The sequence below is a fragment of the Myxine glutinosa genome, chromosome 4, assembly GCF_964187855.1.
Source record: "Myxine glutinosa chromosome 4, kmMyxGlut1.1, whole genome shotgun sequence".
NCBI lineage: Eukaryota > Metazoa > Chordata > Myxini > Myxiniformes > Myxinidae > Myxine > Myxine glutinosa.
This window is the reverse complement of record NC_136264.1, coordinates 59,905,069-59,918,940: the sequence shown is the minus strand read 5'-3', so window position 1 is coordinate 59,918,940 and position 13,872 is coordinate 59,905,069. Positions and strand designations below refer to the sequence as shown.

At 47.8% G+C, this 13,872-nt stretch overlaps 1 protein-coding gene across 2 annotated transcripts in view; it reads right to left on the bottom strand.

Moving 5' to 3' along the window:
- SGPP2 (sphingosine-1-phosphate phosphatase 2) overlaps positions 1–13,204 on the bottom strand; it is a 79,462-nt gene extending 66,258 nt beyond the window's left edge. Inside the window, exon 1 of one of the 2 annotated variants that reach the window (XM_078775775.1) lies at positions 12,815–13,204. In XM_078775775.1, coding sequence (XP_078631901.1) covers positions 12,815–13,057 — 243 coding nt within the window. In that variant the 5' untranslated portion in view covers positions 13,058–13,204. The remainder of the gene's footprint in view (positions 1–12,814) is intronic. The other variant, XM_078775776.1, reaches the window with a different exon arrangement.
- Between the last annotated feature and the right edge of the window lie 668 nt (positions 13,205–13,872).

Below are 13,872 nucleotides of genomic sequence, written 5' to 3'. Positions count from 1 at the left end.
TTTCTGTCCACCACACTCCAAGCCGAGCAAGAAATGCAGAAAAGGAATTGCCAATATACCCTCTGCACCCCACCTCAAATGGCTGACACGAAACTCGCCAACCCTTCTCCCGGCACTCTGCCTCCAGCTCACTGTACTTTCCTCTCGTGCCGAAGGTACCGACAATTCCCCTAAGATGACCTGTCTTGTTGCACCTGACCAAATGACAATGTCAGGCCGCAACCTTGTCACACAGATCTCCTCTGGGAATACTAATTGTGGCTTTAGGTCTGCCACCACCTGCCAATCACAAGCATCTGACAGCCCTCTTGCTTTCCACCTCCTCGTCTTTCCACCTCTTACCACTTGGCCCTCTTTGAGAAACCACACCTCTCCCCCATCATTCTCCTTCTCCACTCTTCTTTCTCTCGACCTCAGCACCTCGGTGCACCATCTGCACCACCACCGCCAGCACCTGATCATGTCGCCACCTGTATTGTCCTGCTGCCAGTGCGACTGAACATGCACTCAGTGCATGCTGCACCGTTCCCACACCTCCACACAAATAACATCTCTCCTCCTGCAACAACCCCCACAATCTCAAGTTTACTGGTGACGGAAGCACATCATATGTTGCCCGCAACAGGAAATTCAACAATATTGGCTCCATCCTCCAAATCTCTTGCCACTTCAATATCCTCACCCGCACACCTTCCCACTTAGTCCAAGCACCTTGCTGTGCCTGACCGACTGCTTTCACATATCTCCCCTCCTCTTCCTTTCTTCTCACCTCCCTCTCAACCATTTTCCTCCTCTCTTTCACGCATGCCTTTCCCCATCGCTCATGCTTCATCCACCCAAAGCCATGCTTCCCATGCTGTACCATCCCCATGACCCCCTCCTGTTGCAACCACTCCTCCGTCTCGTCCACCTCTGCTCTTGCATTCCACTTCCGACTTCCCTTCTTCTCTGGGAGAGCATTCTTTACCACTGCATCACTTGAATCCCGCAATTTAGAAAATACCTCCTTTAGAAAATAGGGTCTATTAGAATATACCAATTTATATATATATATATATATATATATATATATACAGACTTGGCATTTAATATGGAATATATTTTTTTTCTTGACTTGGGTTTACTTTCTGAACTCAGTATATCAATCTGGTGAGTTTCTTTTACGCTTCGGTGATTTCTTTGTCAAAAGAACCATGTCACTGATTGTCTTTCGCAGCAAGAAGTCAATAACAGGATAATATCACAGGTGGCGTGACAAAATGTAAGGACAGGTACATTTGACGATTGGCTTCACAATCGAGTATATAAGGGTTGTTGCATTCTGTATTAGTGGAAAACAACTGCTGCACGTCTACAAAAGTTATTACCGCTTCCTCTGGAGATGGTCCGTCAAGTTGACAATGCTGTTTGTCATGGAGTGGTGGCTTTACGAAATTCTGGCATGAAACAGCGTGCTATTGCTCGGCAGTATGGCATCACTCAAGGTCAGGTGTCAAAGATCCTGAAACGAAATGCTCAGAGGGGTGTCCCGACTCCAATACCGAGGCCAGGACATCCACGCAGAACCACAAGGAGAGATGATCGCCAGCTGCACCGGTTAGTCTGCAATGGCCGTACCAAGTCAGCTAATCGGCTTAGGGCTGAGTGGCAGCAACTGACAAATGTGCCTGTATCCAGAAGGCTAGTCAACCAACGACTGGTTCAAGCAGGCTATCGTGCCAGGCGTCCCCTGAGAAAGCCACGCCTGACAAGACAACACAGCCAGCACCGATTGCAGTGGGCCAGAGAGCACCGTCAATGGCAGCCAGGACACTGGAATCACGTGACCTTCAGTGACGAGTCTAGATTTCTGGTCTATCGTCAAGATGGCCGCGTCCGAGTGTGCAGCCAAGTGCATGAAGCCCACAACGAAGATTGTATAGTGCCAAGAGTCCAAGCTGGAGGTGGTGGGGTGACCATTTGGGTTGCTTTTCGTGCAGGGGGAAAAACTGACCTGGTTGTTCTGAATGGAAACCTGAACCAATTCAAGTACAGGGTCATTCTGGAAGAAACATTGCTTCCATTTGCTCGTGCAGCCTTTCGAGGAAACTTTGTCTTCCAAGATGACAATGTACGGCCTCATTGTGCTCGCATGATCCAACACTTTCTTGCTGACCATGGTGTAGAGCATATGGAGTGGCCTGCCATGCCCCCGGATATGAATCCGATAGAGAACTTGTGGGCAGAATTAACGCGTCAAATCGACAACTTGGACCAGCAGCCTACCTCTGTGCGTGAATTGCAGCAGACTATTGTCACTGCATGGCAAGCGATTCCTGTCCAAACCTTGGCAAATCTTGTGAACAGCATGCCTCGACGTGTACGTGCTCTCCTGAATGCTCGTCGGGGTTACACGAAGTACTGAACTGTAATTTTACTGTCCGTAATTCGTCATAATTTAGCTTTTGTTTTTGTTGAAAATTTTTTTGGCTAATGTGCAAAATAAAGAGATACTTCTGGAAAACGTACAGAAGTTTAACACAGTACTGTCCATGAATTGAGTTCGATATCAGTTTCCATCACTTTCAAGGATCAATTTATTTGTTGCGAAATGTCAAATGTGGTTTTTGTTTCTTTTAAAGGTCACATTAACAAAATCTGGAATAATTTCAACATAATTCCAATGAACTTTTGGTTCTAAGTCATCTTGAAAAGTAAGTTCACCCCCACAAAAAATATATTCCATATTAAATGCCAAGTATGTATATACTCATAATTTTAAATCAACACCGATTAGATTTTTCGGGGTACCTCATCACGAGTAACACTCGACCCAAACAAAGCCAAAGAAAATGTGATGCAACAAAGTCGGGCACTGTATAATTAGTCAGGTTCACCATGTTTTTTCGTTCAAAAATTTTGGAGATTAGCAAACTCTACATTTTTGGAATATTCAGAGCATGAGGAACCCAAAAATTAATGTTGGCATTGCGTCGACACCTTTGCAAAAATGACACTCAAGACAGTGATGAAGATCTGTAAAAGCATATTCCTGAACGGTATAGACCTAGTAGATCCTGTGTATCGGACTTATAGTTCAATCTGATACTAACAAGGCTGCTTTCTTGCTTTATAAACCCATACCTATAACTTCAAAGGACTTGCAATATCATGTATTATGTAATACAGTTATATCACAAATATAAAAACAATGGTTTTTCAATTACCTTTGTTTGTTGCTTTTCTATAACCCTGCGCACTATTTTGAGGCCTTTATTGGATTCCTTGACCCAGAAAACATAGGATTAGCATATTTAATTAAGTTTCTAGATTGACTAGAAGCTGAGATAGCGCAAAATATGTATTTAATGGTGGCCATTTTGAAAATCCAAAATGGCGGCCATGCAGGTGTTTGTGCAAATGCCAAGTTCCAAAAATGGTGATTCCAAAAATGTACAGGTTTGCTAATCTCCCCAAATTTTGAACGAAATTATATTTGTTAACATAGTGAACCTGACTAAATGAGCAGAGGCCTACATAGATGCCTGATATCTTAGGCCCACTAGAAAACCAAGATGGTGGCCATATTATTTCGTCTGGGTGCCATGGTCAAGGTGGGTGGAGTCAAGCGACAAATGTGGGTGGGGTCCGACAACTTTCCGACATATGGGTCCACATTTCAAAATTCAAATCCCACCAAGAACCACAACAACAACAATGCGGAGCTCTTGTAGACCTGCAACACGTCGTCGGTAAATATATGTAAATGAGTCTTCAAAACGTTTTACTCCTGCACAGGTATACCCAATCTTCCGTTACATCACCGATGTATCAGGAAAAGGTTCTACGAGCAAGCTACTCACAAGAGTCAAAGACATGCAAATAAAACAAAACGTAACACGGCGGTGTATCTCTCTTCCTTCATTAACGACCACAATGAATCCCCCTTAATAATTTGTGTGTGTGTGTGTATATATATATACGTATATATATATATATATATATATTGTCGCGTAACCGTGATTAACACCACAGTTACGGATGACCGATTTGCGAGACTTTAACTCCCGAGGCGAACACTCAATGGCGGACTCAAGTTCAACACCAACGCGCGGAATGGCGGGCCGCAGCGAAGGCTCCGCAACCTTATCTATTAAAATCAAACACCCAGGAAAACTGCGTTCAGATATTATGTACAAAAAGTAATATAAGGGTTTATTAGGAAAAGTAAAGCCAGTGAAAAAGCCCGCCGGTAAATCTAATAATTCTAATAAACCTAAATCGGGACGTCCCCACACGACTGACAGCAAACACAAACGAGGGAGATTAATCACGAAAATAACACGTCCCGTCGTTCAAAATATACGCGGAGATCGGGCTTATCTGTCTTTGTCGTCTTGTATTGTTGGTGTCCAGCACCGCTCCTTCCGGCCCGATCGCACACCACGAGGCCCCTCGCTCCAAGCACCACGCGTCCGACGCAGGCCAGCGGCTCCACTTGACCAGGGACAGGAAGGACTCCTTTCAACTCCACTCGACTCGACGCGGGAGTGCTGGCAGCCAAGTGCCAACGAACTGCTCAGTGCCAACTGGGTGTGCTCTCGTGTGTCTCCTGCGACTCCCTACAACCCGAACTGCACTGGAACTGCGACTGGAATGGCGTGTCCTCTCCAACTCTCCACCACCGCTCAACTCTCTGGTGCCTGCCTGCGTCTCCCAGTGCCTGCCACGAACTCAACTCAACTCGCGACGCAAACTCTGGACTCAACTGGCGAACTCCTGAAATGGCGTCCGACCGTCGCCTATATTGGTGGCCGATGACGTCACATTGCGCACTCCTCAGCCAATCAAAGCCTCCCGCGACTCCTGACATCTCCCCCGTTACGCGACCCTGCGGTCCTGGCATAACACGTGCCGGCCAGGTTTGTAGGCCTTTTGAGGTGTACACGGTGGCGGCCAATTATGGCGGTGTTTTTGACCTGGTTTCCTGTCAATTTAATACGAAGTCCTTGTCAGGGAAAGGGGGATTATTTAATGTTGCGCTAAGGACCTAACTAATGTTTATGTGGTTTGCAGTGCCATAAAGGACAAAGGTTTGATTACTAGGTGAGACTCACAGGGGCGTTACCTTTAACCCCTCACTATTTAACACTCGAATCTCCAGGTAGATCCACACTCATACATCTTACCCCGACAACCGCCTGAACATCAATAACTTATTACATGTAGAGTCCCTGTCACGACAGCCGAATACCTACCTATTCAGATCTACCTAGCTCTAGATGTTGCATTACCAAATTCATAACACAGCCCCCCCCCTGGAACCGTAGCTCCTGCAAGGTTCACCGCAGGGCTACCATTCCAGCCTTCACACTTACTGTCACACACTTAATTAACCTATGAAATAAATCAGGAAGGGCTGTGGGAAGTGAGTCGGACTACCTACCTACACTTCCTTAACATGCTGAACCCCTTAACCATCATGCAAGTATGTACATCTTCTTCGTTGTTCCTGTGGAGGGAGGAAACAACAACACACAACACTAACTTAACCACAAAACTTAACCATCTTTCCAAACTCAAAACTCTAACCTTTGTACATACCCCGGTCTACAGACCGCGTCCCCCGGTGGATGCCACAAGACTCAACCTTACCTGCGGGGCCATCCCCAATGCATCCCCCCTAAATTTCCACGGGCCCTGTCCAGATGTTACAGGTGAGTGACACGGCTCGGTGGATTTCGCCCACATTCATGCAACACAGACCCCTTAACCACTCATTCTCATTCCATAGGTCATCAAGGCATTTCAAAAATCAACAAAGCACTTATTCCCAATACACCCCCTGCAGGACCATGGCATTGATGTCATTCACGTGTGTGTGCATTCCTCAACTAGGCAGCGGGGAGGTACCGCACAAAAAGATGGTGGGGGCGCATCAGGCTGTGGTGCCCGCAGTCCCAAAAACAAGTCAACCGACTTACAAATTCATTGCCCCCCCCCCTTCACCTCTTGGCCCCATGACAGCCCAACAGCCCCTTTCCGCCGTTACCTCGCCGGTGAGGGTCTCCACACACACCAGGCTCCTTTGCCTCCTGCTTTCGCGCAGCAACACGGGTCACCGGGGGACTTCCTCACCCCGCGGCGCCCAACCAGACCCTCCACCGACGAGCTCCAATTTCCAGTTACCACCGGCTGCCAGGGGTAATTGCTGCAGAGGGGGGCCCGCAGGCATCGCTCCTCAGAGCTTGCTCTGTACCTGCGGACACACACACCTTCCCCACCCACAAGACCCCAAAACACACTTCCTCCCCCGCTGCCATTCAATTCTCCACACAACTCAGCACAATTCAGTACAATTCATAGATGGTGTAAAAGGTGTTACAAGGCTTGCCATGGCCTGCCAATGTGAAATCCCATTCACAGTTCGAATCATTGAATCCTTACACATTTCCATTAGCACATTTCCAAAAAGCACAATTTATCGCCCCTCATTATCTCCAATAATCATCACTCACTCTCCAGGTTCCACTCTCACGACCACATCAAAACACGTAACCACAATACAAAAACATACGCCACCCACAAGACACTGTGGCTCCCATTCCATCCCCTCACCGGCCATGTCATCACTCTCACCCGCCTCCCAACTCCAAATTACATGTCCCCAATTTCCAAAGCAAATCCTGAAGCCTGGGACAGTACTCCTCAAAGCACTCACCTTAAGTGCAGGTAGTTGCAGGTTGGTCAGGTCCAAGAGTGTCATCCACCCTTCACAATCCCAAAATTTCACATTGGGCCTACCAAATCCTTCCAAATTTCTCTTTTGTCCCCACCACACTGGCAGGTATGTGGATCCGCATCCAACGGTGATCATCACTACACAACTACCTATGGCCACGACAGCTCTGCACCTCTACCGTGCAAGGGTCACCGGGACAAGGTGAGCAGTCAAAACGCCAACATGGCCCATGAGTGTCCATAAGGGTGCGACCCACCATCCATCCTTCAGCCCCCCTGCGAGGAACACAGCTGCAGCAGCCCCAGCTGGCCAATGTGGTGAGCACTTGCTGCCACAACACACACTACCGCACACACAACCTCGGCCCTGGGGGGCACGGTCGCAGTGCGTGGCATCCCTACAGCCACGTCCCCTGCACCTCCCCATCATCCCCCAGTCCGACTACAAAACTGCAGCCCCCCCAGTGCTCACCCACACTTGACCACACCAAGGTCCAGTCAACAGCCATGCTCCACCAGGAGACCCACCCAGAAGACATGGTCCACACACCTCGGACACGCACAGCACCACGTTGACCCTCAGGCTACACAACTACATCCCCATCATCCCGCGTCCCAAATATCAGCACAGTTGCCCCCGCAACCAGTTGAAAGCTGTGTCTTGCTACCCTATTAATTTCATCACAGCCTCCAACACTTTGGTCTACACACCTGGATCAATAATGGCGTCACTGTACAGTGTCCACCATGGCATTTCAAAATCCACCCTTAAATTTCCATCTAACCCACAGATTACCCATGCCAACCATTTGTCACATTTCACTCACCTCACCAAAGAAGGATGCTTTGCCATACACATGCCAGCCGAGCATGGCCCATATGCTCGGCGCGTTACACATCTCCCGATTCACATCCCCATGGCTCTCTTCCCAACCCGAGAGTCCATAAATCATAACGGAGCATCTGTGGAAGGTCACTCACACCATCACGTTCCACAGATGCCCCAATGGTTGTCCGGCAGGCTATCTCCATCCCTGTCCATTCGGTTTGACCCGCGTCCATAGACCAACCACCATGCCAGGTCACCACATGCTGGTTGTCCCAGAGTCCCTGGAGGAGAGTGCCAGGCCGCATGCCCGGGTGGTCACCACATCAGTCCCAAGTTGGCCGTCCACAGTGCCACCACCAAAGCGCGACCCACAACACCTCCCCCTAGTGGTCCTCAATATTTGCCATCCCAGGCTTGAGAAACCACCTCGGACCTCCCTGGAGGTCTTAACCCCCACCAGGGTCCGGTGACCCTGCCGGCCCGAGCCACCAGCTCGGACGGCGCCCCGACGGACAAGGGACGCCACACTCTACCAGACCCCCCGTGGGACCCAGCTCGTACCTCGACACCCAAGGCTGGACCCCACGTCCAAATCTCGCCATCACAGCCCCCCAGCTGGCTGGCATACCCAAATTTTGAAAGGGGCAACTTTTGCCCGAGGCCATCACCCATGACCTCTCCATACCCAGATCCCGCAGCCCGGGGACCAATCCAAACCATGGCTGCTCCAAATCAATTTCCCATTGTAATTTTATTTTAAATTTTATTTTACAAATTTTCATTCCCACTGCCAAACCGCAGCTGCAGGGAACAACCTCTACCACCGGTTGTTCTGCCCCTCCCTGCAGTTGATCCAAATTCCCTACAGGGACCAAATCTCCAGAAGCTCTATCTCCCGATCCTCCAAGATCCAAATCCAGCCCGGAGCCAACACACTCCCCCAACTGGTTGTCCAATTTTGGAGCCTCTGTTTCCAAATAGCAGTGTACAGTGAGCGTCCCCTCGGTCATTCCAACCACCTCCTCGGACCAACTCACCTCATCACCCAGGCTCCTTTGGGCCTGAACAAGCTCTACCTCCATGGGACTGTCACAGGTCTCCAGCCGCTGGATCAAATCATCCTCATCATTACAAATCATTCCTGGCCCCGCCAGGCTTTGATCAATATCCCCAATAAATACCTGGTCCGGCTCCATTGCATGGACCCCCAAAAACTCTACCCCCTCTTGCTCCGCACCACCGCCCTGGTGCTGCACAATTCCAAATTCATCCCCTGGTTGGGGTGTTGTGACATCCACACGGTCCCGATAAACAACCAGGCCAGAATGTGGGAAACATTCCCCATTACAACTCTCACATTCCAAATTTCCTTCCCCGCTCACCTGTGGACTCTCCACGTTTACCTGCAGGCATTCCCCCTCTACCTGTACACATTCCCCATCCACCTGTGGACATTCCCCATCCACCTGTGGACCTGCGGTCTCCCCATTTACTTCAATTGCCATTCCCTGTGCAATTCCCATTTTATTTGCCAGCCCATTAATTTTAATACTCAATCGATCACTCATTTCCTTTATTCCTTCCCTCCATTCCTTACTCATTTTATTTTCCAGCCCGTCAATTTTTCGAAGCAATTGACCCAACATCTGGTCGGTTGTCGGGGCCGTTCCTACTGCTCCCGACTCCCCGGTGGGGGAGGGGGATAAGTTGGTGCTCGGGACGAGGGAGGTTCCAAGGCTCACCTCTGCATCTATTTCCCCTATTTCCGGCTCACTCCCAACGCTGACGGAGGCCTCGCTGCGCACCTCCATTTCGTCGACCTCCGACATCCGCTTTTCGGAAGGTCGTTCCCCGCGCGCGTATTTATTTCAATTCCAAAAACACAATTTAAATTTGACGAAGACGCGATATCGCGCTCCGTATGCCCAATTGATTATTAAATTTCTCCGCCTCGCCTATCCAAATTTTGCGTTCGAACGTCGGACGCAATGTACGCCCGACCGTGTCGATGTCTCGCCGCGGACAAAAAAAGAATTTGTCCGACGGGTTCAAATCCTACACTCCTGACACCACTTGTCGCGTAACCGTGATTAACACCACAGTTACGGATGACCGATTTGCGAGACTTTAACTCCCGAGGCGAACACTCAATGGCGGACTCAAGTTCAACACCAACGCGCGGAATGGCGGGCCGCAGCGAAGGCTCCGCAACCTTATCTATTAAAATCAAACACCCAGGAAAACTGCGTTCAGATATTATGTACAAAAAGTAATATAAGGGTTTATTAGGAAAAGTAAAGCCAGTGAAAAAGCCCGCCGGTAAATCTAATAATTCTAATAAACCTAAATCGGGACGTCCCCACACGACTGACAGCAAACACAAACGAGGGAGATTAATCACGAAAATAACACGTCCCGTCGTTCAAAATATACGCGGAGATCGGGCTTATCTGTCTTTGTCGTCTTGTATTGTTGGTGTCCAGCACCGCTCCTTCCGGCCCGATCGCACACCACGAGGCCCCTCGCTCCAAGCACCACGCGTCCGACGCAGGCCAGCGGCTCCACTTGACCAGGGACAGGAAGGACTCCTTTCAACTCCACTCGACTCGACGCGGGAGTGCTGGCAGCCAAGTGCCAACGAACTGCTCAGTGCCAACTGGGTGTGCTCTCGTGTGTCTCCTGCGACTCCCTACAACCCGAACTGCACTCGAACTGCGACTGGAATGGCGTGTCCTCTCCAACTCTCCACCACCGCTCAACTCTCTGGTGCCTGCCTGCGTCTCCCAGTGCCTGCCACGAACTCAACTCAACTCGCGACGCAAACTCTGGACTCAACTGGCGAACTCCTGAAATGGCGTCCGACCGTCGCCTATATTGGTGGCCGATGACGTCACATTGCGCACTCCTCAGCCAATCAAAGCCTCCCGCGACTCCTGACATCTCCCCCGTTACGCGACCCTGCGGTCCTGGCATAACACGTGCCGGCCAGGTTTGTAGGCCTTTTGAGGTGTACACGGTGGCGGCCAATTATGGCGGTGTTTTTGACCTGGTTTCCTGTCAATTTAATACGAAGTCCTTGTCAGGGAAAGGGGGATTATTTAATGTTGCGCTAAGGACCTAACTAATGTTTATGTGGTTTGCAGTGCCATAAAGGACAAAGGTTTGATTACTAGGTGAGACTCACAGGGGCGTTACCTTTAACCCCTCACTATTTAACACTCGAATCTCCAGGTAGATCCACACTCATACATCTTACCCCGACAACCGCCTGAACATCAATAACTTATTACATGTAGAGTCCCTGTCACGACAGCCGAATACCTACCTATTCAGATCTACCTAGCTCTAGATGTTGCATTACCAAATTCATAACAATATATATATATATATATATATATATATATATATATATATATCATAATCGTTAGATTAAATAAGACGCGGACGTAGCTTCAGGACGTCGATCTTTAATTGTCGACAAGCTTTCGACCAACAAAGGTCTTCTTCTGAGTCAGCCCCAAGTTCAACGGAAGTCTTTTCAGACCAGGTTTTCCCCTCGCTCGTGTACCCCGTGCCCACGAGGACTGCGAGCGATGGAAGAACCTCGCTTGCTGTAAGGAATAAAATACATTTCGAGTGGTTATAACACTTTTCATACTTGTGTGGCTTTTCGTTTCCCCTGAAGTAACTTGGGGCTGACTCAGAAGAAGACCTTTGTTGGTCGAAAGCTTGTCGACAATTAAAGATCGACGTCCTGAAGCTACGTCCGCGTCTTATTTAATCTAACGATTATTTATTCAATACAAATGAGACGCCCTGCTCGTACTTTGGAGTTTCTACTATTTCTTACAGTTATTTATATATATATCATATATATATGTATGTATGTATATATATATCATATATATCATATATATGTTTGTATATATGTTCATTTGGAAATATTGTTTCTGCATAATTTGTAATTCATCCGAATGTGTAATTATTGTTAGGGGGTGAATACTTTTGCAGGTCACTGTATATATCGATAAATAATATATTGGCGTTTGCATGTTGTTCCGATAACTTTTTGAACGGCCCAAGTCCAAGTTGGGAGAGACAGTGCCAGTTTGAAAACCGTTAAATAATTTGCACAATCGCTGATGGCCGCAAAGATATGGGATCTGTTGGAGGGAGTTTACGAGCTATAAACAAGCCATTTTGATTGTGAACATGGATGTGAAGGTTTCTCCGCACCAACGGCCAAAACTTTTATTGTTTTTCAATGTGTGACGTCACTTTACAATCCCCTATTAAAATTGTTATAGCACCGTGAACAAGGTGCACCGGAAAACACTAAACGTGTGATGGGTTACACACCTTATACCCGAGGGTACTGCATGTTTACACACCTTATACCCTAAGGTTACTGCATGTTTACACACCTTATACCCGAGGGTACTGCATGTTTACACACCTTATACCCGAGGGTACTGCATGTTTACACACCTTATACCCGAGGGTACTGCATGTTTACACACCTTATACCCGAGGGTACTGCATGTTTACACACCTTATACCCGAGGGTACTGCATGTTTACACACCTTATACCTGAGGGTACTGCATGTTTACACACCTTATACCTGAGGGTACTGCATGTTTACACACCTTATACCCGAGGGTACTGCATGTTTACACACCTTATACCTGAGGGTACTGCATGTTTACACACCTTATACCCGAGGGTACTGCATGTTTACACACCTTATACCCGAGGGTACTGCATGTTTACACACCTTATACCCGAGGGTACTGCATGTTTACACACCTTATACCCGAGGGTACTGCATGTTTACACACCTTATACCCGAGGGTACTGCATGTTTACAAACCTTATACCCGAAGGTACTGCATGTTTACACACCTTATACCCGAAGGTACTGCATGTTTACACACCTTATACCACGATGGTATTGCATGTTTACACACCTTATACCACGATGGTATTGCATCTTTACACACCTTATACCACGATGGTATTGAATGTTTCCACACCTTATACCACGATGGTAATGCATGTTTACACACCTTATACCACAAAGGTATTGAATGTTTACACACCTTATACCACGATGGTAATGCATGTTTACACACCTTATACCACGATGGTATTGAATGTTTACACACCTTATACCACGATGGTATTGCATGTTTACACACCTTATACCACGATGGTCCTGCATCTTTATACACCAAAACCACAAATGTCCTGCATGTTCACACACCTCACTACAAAGGTCCTTTGAGGCTGCAGAGTTCGTACAGGAAGAACCATTCACTCCTCCATTCCTCTCCTGCCCTCGAAGAGGTTCGCAGCGTCGGACACAACCAGGAAGCGCACCACTTCCTATCACACCTGCACTGCGTGTGCCAGGACAGGTGACAACTCGCCCGGGGTGCAGTCCACACAGGTGTTGGAAACGCGAAACCAAGGCCGGCTCTTGGAGTTTCTCCACCGCGTTTCCCATGCCGTGTACCTGTACACAGTACGATAGTCGATGCCGTGTGTCCACCCGTCGTGTGTAAAATAAAACTCTACACCTGCATGCCGAGAATGGTGCCAAATGGATCGTTTGTGTGACACGCAGCCAAGGAGATCTGGAGACACGCCCTTTGATGCTATCGTATCTCACACAGTGCAAGGTGTCATTGACATGAAAACTTTTTATTACATGTACTGCATTGCATGTGCTGTGCAAATATAATAATTCCAGCGTGGATTGGCTCACCACACGTCGCTGTGGAGGCACAGGCTTGTTTAAAATGAGGATAACGACTGTACCTGAGTTGCTGTGATGTCATGACAAACACAAATCGTAATCCAAACATTTATGTTGTGCAAATTTATTTGTAATATTAGTAATATTACATTTTTATAAGCAATTTAAGTTGAAGATGTGTTAATTTTTTAAAAATTTTATTTAAAAAAAAATAAGGTTTTTTTTTCTTCAAAAGAAAACCCTTCCTCAAATGAATTACAATACACTAGCAACGGTACCCGCCCTACGGGCAGGGCTTCAATTGGGAGGCCCAAATGAAAAAGCTAAATATGAGAAATTGAAGGCTTTTTTTCTTTTAAACGATTTATATAAACATCCGTTAAATCTCGATCGGTGCAGCCGCTTGTGTGGCACCCGGGGAAATAACTTCATGCGGGAGCAAGTATCAGCAGGATGTGGCAGTGTGGGAGTCCACGTTTCTGATCCTCCTTCATGCCGAAGTAGCCCACCACTTCTCCAAGCATTCCGCTCTTCAGATCCGCCATGAGAGATTTAAGCTTGAT